We start from the raw sequence: 14,610 nt of genomic DNA, 5'->3' as shown, positions 1-14,610 counted from the left end.
AGCAGATAGTCCTTATTCACTTTCAAATTTTAAAATCTTCTGTTCCATAATAAATTCTGAATTACCTGCTAAAGGCCTTGAGGAAGAAGAAAAGAATTCAAGTGTAAACTATCAATATTAACTAATGGTACAGAATATACCCTATTTTTAGTGCTGTGAAAAATATAAAATAGCTCCTATTGTAAAGGTTTACTGTTTTGTATCTGACACAATTCTGCATTGTTAGAGGAAAAACATCTAAAAACTGTTCTTCCTAGAATCAATCTTTAAGTGAGGCTATTAATAAAACTACATAAAGACTTCTAGCAATAAAATTCCAACCTACTAGGAAATATTATTATCCTAAAATAAAGTCAGGAATCAACACCTGAAGTAACTACTGTTTTTTAAAAGAACAGTGCAAGGCCAGATCCTTCACAAACTATTACATGGCTCATTTCTTCATATGTGCAGTTCATGTATAGCTTTAACGCTATAAAGTTCACAATAGTATGACTAAACTTCCTAAACATTTATCCTTTTTCTAGTGAAAAGTCAGTCCATTATTTATGTGTTGAAATGTCCTTAAAGGATTCAACTGATTCTTAATACTACTTTAATTTTTTAATAAATTTCAACAACTTAAAGATAAATGGTTTTAAAACTATCCAAAATACATTTTGGTATGAACAGCTACAGGTTTTGCTATGCAAAATCACATTCAGGAAGAAACACAGTAATCTAAACATTAAAAATAAATAAATTCATCATAGTAATACAAACATCCTCACATCTACCAACTGATCAAAATCTATATTTTACGGGCTTAACTGTGTCCCTCAAAATTTATATGTTGAAGTCCTAACTCCTAGTACCTCAGGATTTGGCCGTATTTGAAGACAGGGCCTTTATAGGAGTAACTGAGTTAAAATAAAGCCATTTAAATGGACCCAATCCCACTGACTGATAAACATACAAGAAGATGAAATCTGAACACTTAAGGAGACACCAGTGACATGCTGATACAAGGAGAGAAGACTCAGAGGAAATCAAACCTGCCAATACACCTTTATTTCGACTTCTAGCTTCAGATTGGTGAGACAATAATTTTTTGTTGTTTAGCTTTCCAATCAATGGTATTTTGTGAAAACTAATACACCACATGTCAAAGGCATTTCTAAGAATCTCTTCTATATATTTTATAACTATATGCACAGTTTTTTTTCTGTAAGTCATGACATAATATACTTTTATTTTTGTTTAATATTAATTAAATTTGTAAGTACATGTAATTTTTTGATACTTTTTTAAACTTATATAAGTTAGTTTACTCATCGGGAGAAATTCTTTGTCAAACCATATACCCTAATTTGTAGTACAGAAAATACACTCATTGAACCTATATAGGACAGAGACTGAAGAAGTTCCTTTCATAAGACAAAAGTGACATTTCAAAATGATAACCATTTTGCCCTGGTGGAATCTATATTTACAGCAAAGGTAAAATTAATATTTATTGTATAAAATGACTCATGAGGAAACTTGTCCACATATTAGTTATTATGAAAAGTAGTAGTTGATATTTACTAGAAAAGCTAAAGAGTCTGTAGTCAATGTAAACTTTTGTTTCTTATTTTGTTTCATATTTATTTTTGAAATTTTAATCATAAAGTGACTTTTTAAATAACAAGTGTTTTCTTAAGCTTTAAATACCTCTCATAAGAGGTTTAAGCCCAATTATAAGCATAAGCCAATTATAAGACCAACTACTGAGCTCAAGAGATTAATATCTATATTTCTCATATTAAGGTACACACATTGTTTCTGTTTATTTGATAAAAATTTTACCAGAGACCTAAAAACTTACTCAGATAATTCAGAAGTAAATTACTGGATTATATCACAAAATAATTTGAGCCAGGGGCCTTAGCAACAGAAAAATTATAGTTCTGATTATTCCTCTTGACAGTACAGTGATGGGTGCTTAATATTAAGTTGTCCCATAGGTACATCAGTACACCTACTCTCCTTCTTGGTCTCATGCCAAACAAGATAAACCTTCCATTTTAGCACAAAAAACAAAAAAGCAATGTCAAATATATATACATACTCTATAAGAGTTCTCATTTAAAAAACTTACCTTTAAGTCAGCCACTTCTTCACTATAATTATCTTGCTTGGTAACATTTGAAAAGGAGCGCAAGGCTCCTGTGAGGCGAGGCAAAGCCATCTATTTCTCAATCAGTGATCCCTGCAATGAGAAACCTGAAACTGAAACAAAATAAGATGATATTTATCTGTTCAGAAATGGGAGGTATAATCGACTCAAAAAACTGACCAATACAAGGCAAGGGGGAGAAAAAACAGTTAAAAATTCTCCTGATACATTTCCAACTCTTGAAGGTTTTTTTTGTTTCATTTTGTTTTGTTTTAAATAACACATTTACTATGGTTGCAGAAAAGAAAAAGGAACAAATAGATATTTGTTTCAGGATATTATTATACTATTACTTCAAAATGACTTCTACACAGTATTTGAATATAAGCCTCAAATATTGTTTTACTACTACCAATAATATAAAGACATGAAGAAAACTGACAATATTTTCCCCAATTTTATTTTACATGCACTGATTTCAAATTACACAACTTTCCAGTGGTTTTCTCTGTTTGTAATGCTCTTCCCACTGATGTTCATATATTTGGCTTCTTAACATGGAACATTTTTGGTACTCAATAATTTTTTTTTTCAATTAAAAAAAGGAAGAAAAACAGAGAAAAGGAGAAAATAGGAACAGGAGACTGGATTAAAAAAAAAAAAAAAAAAAAGAATCAAAGCAGCTGGTGATGGTAAACTCCCAGGGAAAAAGAAAGTCTGATAACTATGTCTAGTCTCTGTTAGCATGCTTGCAATTAAACAACCAATGTCCAGGCAAATAGATTTAATAATATTTGCATTTGGAGAATCCTTATCTATCTCTTTTTAAGATTGTCCTGGCTTAAGATTGCTTATTAGAACAAAACTACTATTTACAGTTATAAAATCCCCAGAGAATGTCAAGTAAGTTTTCTAAGTCTTACAACAATGCTCAACTAGATTCCCTCTCCACACCACTCCCCACAGGACATTTGGCAATATCTGGAGACATTTTGAGTTATCACAATTAGAAAGGAAGTGAAAGTGGTCTATGACTTCTGATGGGTAGAGGTCAGTGAAGCTGCTGTACATTCTATAAAACACAGGATAGCCTCTCCACAACAAACAATTATCTGACCAAAACTGTCCAATATAAGAAGGAAAAAAAAACAGATGGATGGGGGCAAGGAACATACAAGATATTTTAGACCACTCCCAGCTTCTGCTGTTCCTCTTAACTAAATCTCTATAAAGCTTAATACCTAGAAAATCTGACTCATATATTAAAATAATTAGATATTACATAACTGAGATTAAAAAAAATAAAAGAAGGATTTTTAAAATACTGAATAAGAACTTGCAGGGTTTGAAAATATATTTTATAAATAAAAATATATAATTGTTAAATTTGAAAACAATCAACAGATAGACTACAGAACTGATTAATCACAGCTAAAAGGAAAAGTATGACCTGAAAGAGAGCACTAAAGAAATAATCCAGCACACGTCACAGACAAAGAAGCTCAGTTGTACAGTGTTTGCCTAGCATGCACAATATCCTGAGGTCAATCCCCAGCACTGCCAATAATAAAGAAAGAAAAGAAATAAAAAGTATATTTGGGCTCAGAGTGACCAAATTAGTTTCCTGACCCCTGATATAGGTCATTTTCTGAGCAAAATATAGTAAGATTAAAAATCAGAAACAAAATGATAAGATCTACAAACATACATAATTACACTGCAAATCAGTAAGGAACAGGTATGTGAACATACTTTTAAAAAACCAGTTGGAATCTACATCACACTGGAGAATTTCAGTCCAAAAAATTTGCAAATAAACTCCCTAGGGTAGCCAACTTTAGATTCCAACTGCCCATTGGGAATGAATTTAGGAGAGCATTTGTGGAAATTAAGATGATTCAGAAAGTTATAAATGAATTTTTCTAACAGTGAGCAACATATTTCCTGAAGCATGTAGAGGAAAAATATGACATAGGGAATTAGTGGACAGCATAGGGCAGAAATTTTCAATTTTTATTATTTATTAAAGTCACCTAGAGGGCTTTCTAAAACAAATTGCTGAGCCCTACCACCTTAATCTTTACCCCAATTTTCTGATATGGAAGATCACACGGCACTGAATTAGGGCATAAAAGTTTGCATTTCTAACAAGTTCACAGATGAAGCAAAAACTCCACTGTTTTAGAGATGGTGTCCTTCATCCTTAAATCACCAGTTTTGCCCCAAGTCAGTAGTGAAAAAGAAACCCATCTAGTAAGAAATTGGGAGTCAGAATTTATGTGCAGTGGGGCTGGAGTTGTAGCTCAGTCGTAGATCACTTGCCTGGCAAGTGTGAGGCACTGGGTTTGATCCTAGCACCACATAAAAACAAATAAAAGGCAATGAGTCCATATACAACTAAAAAAAAAAAATTTTAAATTCATGTGTAGTATACATCCTACCAGCCTTTATCAATGGGATTCTGTGAGATGATTAAATTCTACTGAATGATTGAATGTATCTTGAATGACTTTTTCTATTAATCCTCTCAAGGACTGTACAAAGCTCGAATCATCTACAGAAAACTAAGGAGCTGAGAGCATAGTGGCACACACCTGTAATCCCAGCAACTCAAAAAGTTGTGGTAGAAAGATCACAAGATTGAGGCCAACCTGGGCAACTTGGCAAGGCCCTGTTTCAAAAAAAATTTTAACAAAAATTTAAAAAAGGGGATGTAACTCAGAGGTAAAGCACTCCTAAACCCGGTTAATCCCCAGAACACACACACACACACACACACACACAAATAAGTAAGGCATACAATAAATGCTTTAGGGGAGTGGGGCTGGGGCTCAGTGGTAGAGCGCTTGCCTAGCATGTGTGAGGCACTGGGTTCGGTTCTGGGCACCACATATAAATAAATAAAAAACAAAATGAAGGCCCATCAACTAAAAAAATATTTTAAAAAATAAAAATAAATGTTTTAGAACACTAGAGTTTAAATTTTCTACCCACACTGAAGGGCTGCAAAGATGCATTCTAAAGTCTTCAAAGACCCTGACACTAAACTAAAAATATTCTGCCTCAATAGTGGTGCAAGTAGCCATTTGTTTATAAGACCATGCCTGAGGTAGAATATTCCATATATCATGTCTTTTTTCCGATGTTACATTTTGAAAGCATTGATTTATGTGGTAAAGGCACAAGTTCACTTTAGATCCCACCTCACTCTTAAGAAAAAAGCAAGTGCTCTTGAACAGCTTCTGTTAAGATTTGGATATAAGGTGCCCCCAAAAGCTCCTATGTTAATGCAGGAACTTTCAGAAGTAAAGTGTTTGGACTGTGAGAGCTATAACCTAATCAGTCCATCCTACTTTGCATGGACTGACTGGATGATAACTATGGGGTACAGATGGAGGAGATGGGTCACTGAGGATATGTCCTGGAAGAATTGTTCTTCCCGACAGGCCCCTTCTTGGGCTTTCTCTCTCTGCTTCCTGGCCACCACGGGGTGAGTTGCTTTCCTCCATCATGTCCATCAATCATGACGGTCTGCCTCACGTTGGGCCCAGAACAATGGACTCCACCATCAATAAACAAAAATTTCTGAAACCATGATCCCCAAATACACTTTCCCCCATAAGCTGTTCTTGCATATTTTGATCACAATGTTGCAAAGCTAACTAAAACAGTTCCCATTTAAGTTAGGAAACACATTGGAAAAGAGAGAATAAAGGAAGCATAGGAAAGACAATTACATACCTACATATGTACTTTTCATGTAATACAAAATATATAATGATTTCTTAAAAACAAAAAAATATGTATAGGGTTCTTATTCTCTTAACTTACTCAACTAACTACATACAAATCAAAGTTCCCACCCAAAGATTGGGGCAAGTGGAGAAGCCTTGACAAGCAAATAACCACAAATCAGTATTTATACTATAGAAGATCCCCTACAGTTATATTGATCTTACTTTTCACAAAGCATAAGAAAATCATTTTCTTTAAATGTCTTTAGGAAAACAAGTGGCTAGAATATTTCAGCTTCTTATGAGGACAACAAGAGTCTGAATAAACACCTCACAAAGATCAAATAAGTACACAAATCAGTCTCAAGAAAATCTGGAACAGACCCACTACACATGTGTTTATATTAACTCTCTCCCCATTGGTCCCAGTGGAAAATGACCTATAATAGATTATGTCTAAAAAACATAATTCTCATTCCAAAGGTTCAAGGAACATAGGCTAAAAAATTTATTTGACTCAAAAACTCTGAATACATCTTCTCAAGAGATACATTCTTAATACCAAACCAAAACTCTAGTGATGCTCAGCCTTAGATGTTGAGAAGGAAAGGGTTTTCCTGACTTTACAGTCCTCCGTGACACAATTATATAGAGCACCATTCCTTTCCTGAAGCATTTAAAAATTTGGTTCATTTTTACTCTCAATCAGTGTTACTCCAAATTTAAAGATATGATGACCTTAGTTTTTTGTTATAAATAGCTCTAATCCCAATACCATGTAAGAGGTTGACATATACATGGTGATAATGAAAGAAATGTCTACCTCTGCCTCCCAAATATAGAAAACTGGAAGCCAAATTTTCATAAATAGGACTCAAATGAAGTTGCACAGTAAACAAGAAACAGAAAAACAGAGAACTAACTCACAGGGTATTACAAATTAGAATCCTCTCCTCCCCTCTTGGCTTCCTGGTACCACCCCCTGAGCTGCTTTCCTCCTCCATACCCTTCCTTGGTGACCTTCTGACTCACCTCTAGCCTAGAACAATGGAGTTAGCTGTCAGTGGACTAAGACCTCTGAAACTATGAGCCCCAATTTAACTTTTCCTCCTCTAAAATTGTTTTTGTCAGGGTTTTTTTTTTTTTTTTTTTTTTTGTCACAGCAGTGAAAAAGCAGATTAAAACATACTTGATCTTCCTGAAAGGATGTATTGTATAACCTAAAATTACATGACATTCTAGTAGATTTGATATTTATGATGTAATTTATAATAAACTAATCATAGAAACAGGGTAATCTCTTCCGTTATATCAATCAGAAATGTGTCTTGACAAATACAATCCATAGAAACATTTTCTGTGTGCCTCATTCTGAGCTGACATGCCATTTCCCTATCATACTCCATACAGTTATAGCTTTCTAAACTGAAATCTTTGAAAAGGTCAAGCCCATTTTTCTCATTCCCACATTTAAAAATTCTAAGCCATTTTTCTTTGCAACAAATTATAAATAATAAAACGGGGGGCAAAAAAAAAAAAAAAAAGGTTTGCAGTTGGGGTTGGGGTTCAGTGGTAGAGCACTTGCCTAGCATGTTTGAGGCCCAGTGTTCAATCCTTAGTTCCACATAAAAATAAAATAAAATAAAGGTATTGTGTCTGTCTACAACTAAAACAAAACAAACAAAAAAATACAAACAGGTTTTGTCAGTCATGAATGAATGATACCTCCTACTTTAAAAAAATTAATTACTAAAGAATCAACATTCTTTTAAAAAGTATCAAACATTAGAAACATGTTTTTAAATTTACCTTTTTGTTTATTTGTTTTTAGTACCAGGAATTGAACCTAGGGGGCACTTAATCACTGACCCACATCCCTAGCCCTTCTTATTTTGAGACAGGGTCTAGATAAGTTATTTAGGGCCTCACTGAGTTGCTGGGGCTGGCTTTAAACCTGTGATTCTCCTGACTCAGCATTCCAAACTGCTGGAATTACAGCTGTGTGACACTGTACCTGGCCTAATTCACATTTTGATGGCTTAAAAATTATAGAATGAAGCTTTAACAAACAGTTATGTCATGTATCTCTCTAAAGATAGCAAGTTAACATTTTTTATGGAGAAAATAATTGAATATTTGAAAATTATACTTGACATACTTTGGTAACTTTTTAATAAAAATGACATCTGTATAGGTTAAACACTATGTTTTTCAATGTTTACAGAAGTTTTCAAAAAGCATAGATCATAAATTGAATTACTAACTCAATGTATGTTGCATTCTCGTCTCAAAGTACTTCTACAAAAATTATCTGTACTATCTAATGTCAGTAAGCTATCAAATCTAAGCACTCATTTGCATAAATGGCTTCTAAAACAGCTGACGACATTTGTCATCCTACTCTAAGCTTTTTTCCTCACTATATTAATCAATTCCATTTCTATCAGTCCTCCTCAGTATGCCTTGATTTATATCTCATTATACAGAAATATGTAGAAACATACATGAGAATCTCATATACCAGCTTCAAGGACTGAGGAAAGAGTGAAGTGACAAAAAGGAACAAAAGCTGCTATTTTTTCAAAAAGAAAAATCCAATGCAAATGAAAGTTAATACTTGTTAAATCTGGGTATGCAGTAAAGTGTTAACATTATTTTCTGAAAATTTTCCATATTATTGAAATATTATATAATAATTTTTAAGTAAACAGAGTCTAATAAGAGATAATGATTATGAAAGCATCAAACTAAATGTCTGGCACCCTATAGGTTTTGAAAACATTTCTCTAAAAATTCTCAGGTTTATAAGAAACTAAACATCTGAATGTTGACCATCGGGAGGCTCTTTTAATATTTTCACCCATAATGCACTTCAATTTTGTCCAAATCAATTCTGCCTTTCCAATCCAGAGTCCACTCTCCATTCCCTTTGGTATAAAAGGAGGAAGCAGACTTAATAGATAAATAAGCCTTTTTTGTTTTTCTTTTTAACATCCAAGTACATGCATGCCCCAAGAAACAGACTGGGGATAACAACAGCTTGAAAATTGCTTTTTGCTAACTCTAACGTTTTCTCAAGGACAGGCATTCCAGTCTTACAAATCTGTATGTGTCCTTGGTTTCTATACTCTTCTATGTTCAGTTCATACTTTAAAGTATTCAGGCAAAGCAACATCAGGTTTGTTGTTGTTGTTGTTTTAAAGAGAGAGAGAGAGAGAGAAAGAGAGAGAATTTTAATATTTATTTTTTAGTTTTCGGCGGACACAACATCTTTGTTTGTATGTGGTGCTGAGGATCGAACCTGGGCTGCAGGCCAGGCAAGCGTGCTACTGCTTGAGCCACATCCCCAGCCCCAGCAACATCAGTTTTTTGAAGTAACTCCCCCTTCCTGCTCTTCATTTATATGTGATTTCACTGCCAGGATTGAAAAACCCAAACACTGATAATATACTTTTGCATTTCTATTCTCACACTAAGAATCATAAAATCTTTACTCTAAACTGTAGTTGCCAGACTTAACAAAAACACAAATGTAAAGATAAATTTGAATTTCACATAAACAACTTTTTTTGGAAAAATTTAAAATACTCCATATTCTATAGCTCCTAATGATTTTAGTAAGTAAAAAATTATTTGTTATTCACCTGAAATTTAAATTTAACTCCATATTCTGAATTTTATTTGCAACAAACATTTAAAAATCCTTCCTTCACTTTACTAACAAATATGTCTTCTACATCTAAGAATTAATCCATAAGAGGGATCTCAGATTTTTGAACTTTTTTAAAAAGTTCACATGGGAAAAAAGGAAAGCAAAGAAAAGATTAGTAAAGAATTATAAGGAAAATGCAAAGACTTAGGAAACAACAAGTTAATGAGGATGAAAGAATAACCTCAAGATGGTAATCCAACCAAGGAAAACTATAATTTAATTCTCACAACAATCCAAAAAAGGTATTACTAAAATGTTCTTTATTCCACTTTTTATCTAGCACTGATCTAAAAAAAAATGCATCTGATGATAGTTTTATAAATGAATTTGTTAATTTATTCATGAAAAATTATTTAAGTCCTGGGAACAAATGATAAAAAGATACTATGTTGAAACCATCCCCTCTCTCCTTATCTGTAATATTTTCTTCCTCATTAAATCATTCCCCAAACCTAAGAACATGCTGTAGTGGCGTTCATATTTTAAAAATCTCTGCTTTACCCTCTTCAATTACCATTCCACTTTTCTGCTTCCTATTTATAGCAAAAATTCCATTCCAATAAGGTTTTTTCCTCTACTATTCGAGCTATTAAAGTCACAAATAACCTCAGCATTGCTAGATCCAATGTTATTTCTCAGTTATTACAGGCATGGTGGTACATGCCTATAATCTCAAAGATTAGGGAAGTTTAGGCAGGAAGATTACAAGTTTGAAGACAACCTCAGCAACTTAATGAGCCTCTGTCTCAAAATTAAAAGGAATGGGAATGTAGCTCAGTAATAAAGCACCCCGGGTTTAATCAGCAGTCCCCCACACCCCAAAAAAGAAACAGATTTGGTATTTGTCCTGGGATTCCAACACAGAACACCCTTGGAATTTCCTGAATTATGGGAGTCTCTTTTTGTACTCATAGCAAGCCCTTGTTGATCATACCTGAGTTTATGACAATAAAGTGACAGGTTGGGCCAGTAACCTAAAAGACCAAGTAATTACAAGGCTAGGAATTTCCAGCAACACCCATTAATCTCTGGGAGCAGGAGGTTGAGAAGCTGTCAATTAAACTCTGTACAACAAACTCTTGAAGAAGAAATGATGAACTCACATGTTGGTGAAACAACGTACCAGCTTGTAGAACAGCACACCACAACTCCAAAAGGGACAGAAACTCCTTGAGGTTGGGTCCCTTCTAGACCTTGCACTAGGCATCTCTTCATCTGTATCCTCATACAAGTAAAGTGCATCCCTGAGTTCTTTGAGTCATTCTTGCAAATTTTTGAACTCAAACAATGTGTAATGGGAACCCTGGATTTATAGCAAATGAGTCAGATGTTTAGAAGGCCCAGACTTCTGATGGCATCTGAAGTGAGCCTTTAACTTGTAGGATATGAGGATAATTCCAGGTAGATAGTGACAGAATTAAATTTAACTGTAGGACATAATTGGTATCTGAGAACTGGTCAATGTAAAACAAAAAAGTGCACATATGGTGTTAGAAATATTCTGTAAGTCTGTAGAGAAATGTGTGTGCTTCATAGCCTTCTATTCATTCTTCCTGTTTTCACTCTTAATTCCAAACATCTAGTTTCTGCATATAAACAAAAATGTTGTTTTTTTTTTGTTTTGTTTTGTTTTTTTGTCTTTTTTCCACCCTTTATTTTAAAATAATTCTTTTTTGGATGTTGTTGTTTTTGTTGTTTTGGGTACTGGGGGAATGAACCCAGAGGTGCTTAACCACTGATCGACATCCCCAGCCCTTTTATTTTTTAGTTTGATACAGGGTCTCACTAATTTGTTTAGGGCCTCCACTAATTTGGTGAGGCTGGCTTTAAACTTGAGATCCTCCTGCTTCAACATCCTGAATCACTGCCATACCTGGATAGAATAACTCTTTTTTAAAACCTCACAAACACTGTTGCTCTCTTATCTGCTTAAAATCTTATCTCTGGATTATCTTCAAAGGCCTGAAGGAATGTTCTGTTTTAATTTGACCTCCTAAATGCTCCTCCTTGCTCTTTATGGCATCACATTGCCCTTCCTTCCAATGATATAAACATCAATTTCTCCTTCTGGAGATACCACATAAACAATTCCTTTGTTTCCTTCAGGTCTTTGCTCAAATATCTTAACAGAGAAGACTTCTTAGTCATCCTATACAAAATAACACCCCCCTCCTTGATCCTTCTCTGTACCTAATCCACTTTACTCCACAGCACTTATGACTTATTTTCCATGTTTATGTCCACTTCATCCAATAGACTATGAACTTGGCTCCCTGCAATATCCATGGCACTTAAAACAGTGTCTAAGGCATAGGAAGTCCTCAGTAAATTTTTATGTAATGAATGGATGGAGGAATTGACAGAAAGCACAAAGTGAAGACAAAACTGCCACAAAATGGGGCAGTATTTTACTTAGGTTCCTACACATCTATTTATATCATCTTCAAAAGACCCCAAAAATATTTTTTCACAGAAACTTGATTATTCAATCTTCTGAGATAAAATGTTTTTACAAAGTAGAAAATATGCTCAAACATGAAAGAAAAGCTTTTATGTCTTCCCCCAAATCTAACATGTTGTGATTTATTCAACTGATGATGCCATTCTTTCAAAGAACTCAAAATTGTACAAGTAGACAATTCCAAAATTAATATTTAGGCAAGCATTTTCATGTCTCAAACAATACAGCAGAAAAGAAAAAGTAAGGTTAAAAGAAAAGTCAATAGTTGCTAAACCCTAGGACAGAGGTGGGCTAGGAAGGATAAGCAGATGAATAAAACAGCTTTTACTCATTTCACTGATATTTCTTAACTGGTATTTCTACTACATGCTAGACAGCATGCTGGGTAGACCAAGCTAGCAAAAATCAATCTAGTGCCTACCCTTGTAAATACTGCGGGGAAAATCACCCACAGATTTGTATGAAGACTAAGAAGAAAAGACAGAAGGTGCAGAAGCACAAGCCTTCAAGGAATAAATAACGAAAAGGTCTATAAAGGAGATTTTGAATAGCAAGAGGCCAAAAAGACTAGAGAAAACCAGAAGTGTGATATCATCAAAACAAAAGGAAAAGAAAGAGTAGTAGTTAACCATGCAAAATATTACATGAGGTCAAATATCCATTGGATTCAGCATCTTATCAATGTTTTTCCAATATTCTGTTTTTTAATAAATAATGTATGAATACATTAGCTCTGAATAGTTGGAGTGAAATCATCCACTCTAAACTTCCTAACAGTGTACTCATTTTCTTTCCAAGCTGATTTTCAGATTCAATGAATGAGTGACAAGTCCTTGTCTCAGGTCAGTACACTCAAGAGTCCTACAAAACCAGGAACCTCACACTGGTCTTCAATAGATCATAAGTAGTGTAGTTTTTGCTTTTTTCCCCAGTACCTTGTGTAGTTATTGGCCTATGCTTAGGAACTTAGTAAATATTTGCTAGATGATGTATATTCAGAGTGAAACCATGAAGCTACCCAAAAGTGATTTTTAGGCATTCCTTACCACTCCAATCCTCAGAATAAAGATAATACTTTATTTTTGCAAAGCTTCCTTCACTCCTTGGAGAATGTTCAGTAAGACTCCTTAGTGTTAAAGGTACTACTCCAAAGCAGGCCTCATTTTAGAAAATGCATTCAAATTGGAAAAGATATACTGAAATTATTTTGTAAGTTGAGTTATCACCCCCAAATAAATTTCTACTTCAAAATAATTTACGTAGAATTTTATAATTAAGTTTCTTAAATGAAGATAAAGGTGTGTTTATTTCTATTTATGCTTAAGAGAATTTAACATCTTCATATCATTCCATTTGATTAGCCTAAGGGCATTCTATTCACTTTCAAAAAAAGAGTAAACAAAATTTTCCTAACTAGAGGAGCTATTTCAGCAGTAAGCATGAATTTCCTCTCTTGGAAAAAGGAATTTGCACTTTCTCTTATCAAATTCTATGTATCATATTTCTTAGCTACCCATAACTGAACACTTTGCTAGCCTTCACTTAATTTAAAATGACCTAACAAATCTTTGAAAATAGTACAAAACATTAGCAACTGCTTCTCTATAATCCTGAGAAGTTACTTTGCTTCTTTTGAAGTTCAGGTTTAATAAAACAGATAGTATCCTAAAGTAAGAGCTGTTGAGTTCATAGGTTTAAAGTAGAATTTACCCCAAAATACAAACTGTTTATAATCACTGGAGAGTTTCTTTCATATTTCTAGACACCATCGCTAGGAATTCTGATTCAGTAGTTTGGCAATCTTTGGTTTAGTGATTAAATAAGTAGGTGTAAACTTCTCCTTCTTCATATATATATATTCACCGATCAGCAATTATCTTATTAAAATATATCCTAAAATTTCTTATTGTTAACTGTAAATTTCTTACTCGTTACTAGGATTTTTATTATGTGCCTCTCCAAATTTCAACCTAATTTTCCATGTTACTACTATAAACCTCGGATAATGAATGCAATTCCTAAAAATCCTCTTTGGAGAATTAATCAGAGAAACAGAGGAAGATTAGTCAAAATATACTGAAACCAGCAAGATAAATGAGATTATATCTTGATTTAAAAAGGTCCCCAAGAATTAGTCTAGTCAGATAACAATGAGGAGAGGCAGAATGATATAGTAGAAGTAAAATAAAAATAAGAAAAACTAAGTTCTGGTGCCATTTTTTGCTTCATGCATGGTAGAAAATCAGCCAACTTCTCTAGTATCAATTTTCTCATCAATAAAATGAAAGTGGTTTACAAAATGACTTCTAAGGCCCCTTTCACATTTCAAAATCTAACTAAACACAATGCTCAAACATGAATTAAATTGTATTATCTTTGAATCAAAAGTTAGAGATGGCATAAAAATAGGAAAACTTGTAAAACATAGTGAGTAAATAGAAAAATGAAAACAAATAGTAGATTTATCTTCATTTGTTCATCCACATGCAAAATGTAGGACTTAAATGAGATGGTACTTTTTTGTTCTGCTATACCTAGGATTGCTCTACCACTGAGCTACATCCCC

General features: G+C 33.7%; 1 protein-coding gene across 3 annotated transcripts in view; it reads right to left on the bottom strand.

Moving 5' to 3' along the window:
- Positions 1–14,610, bottom strand: part of Ascc3 (activating signal cointegrator 1 complex subunit 3) — a 364,887-nt gene that overhangs the window by 348,107 nt on the left and 2,170 nt on the right. For all 3 annotated transcript variants that reach the window (XM_071613181.1, XM_071613180.1, XM_071613179.1), the window contains exon 2: positions 2,120–2,250. In XM_071613181.1, the coding sequence (XP_071469282.1) occupies positions 2,120–2,209 (90 nt within the window). In that variant the 5' untranslated portion in view covers positions 2,210–2,250. The remainder of the gene's footprint in view (positions 1–2,119; positions 2,251–14,610) is intronic.

The sequence above is a fragment of the Marmota flaviventris genome, chromosome 6 (assembly GCF_047511675.1).
Source record: "Marmota flaviventris isolate mMarFla1 chromosome 6, mMarFla1.hap1, whole genome shotgun sequence".
Classification (NCBI taxonomy): Eukaryota; Metazoa; Chordata; class Mammalia; order Rodentia; family Sciuridae; genus Marmota; species Marmota flaviventris.
The sequence above is the reverse complement of the archived record's forward strand: the minus strand, read 5'-3'. Positions and strand labels throughout refer to the sequence as shown.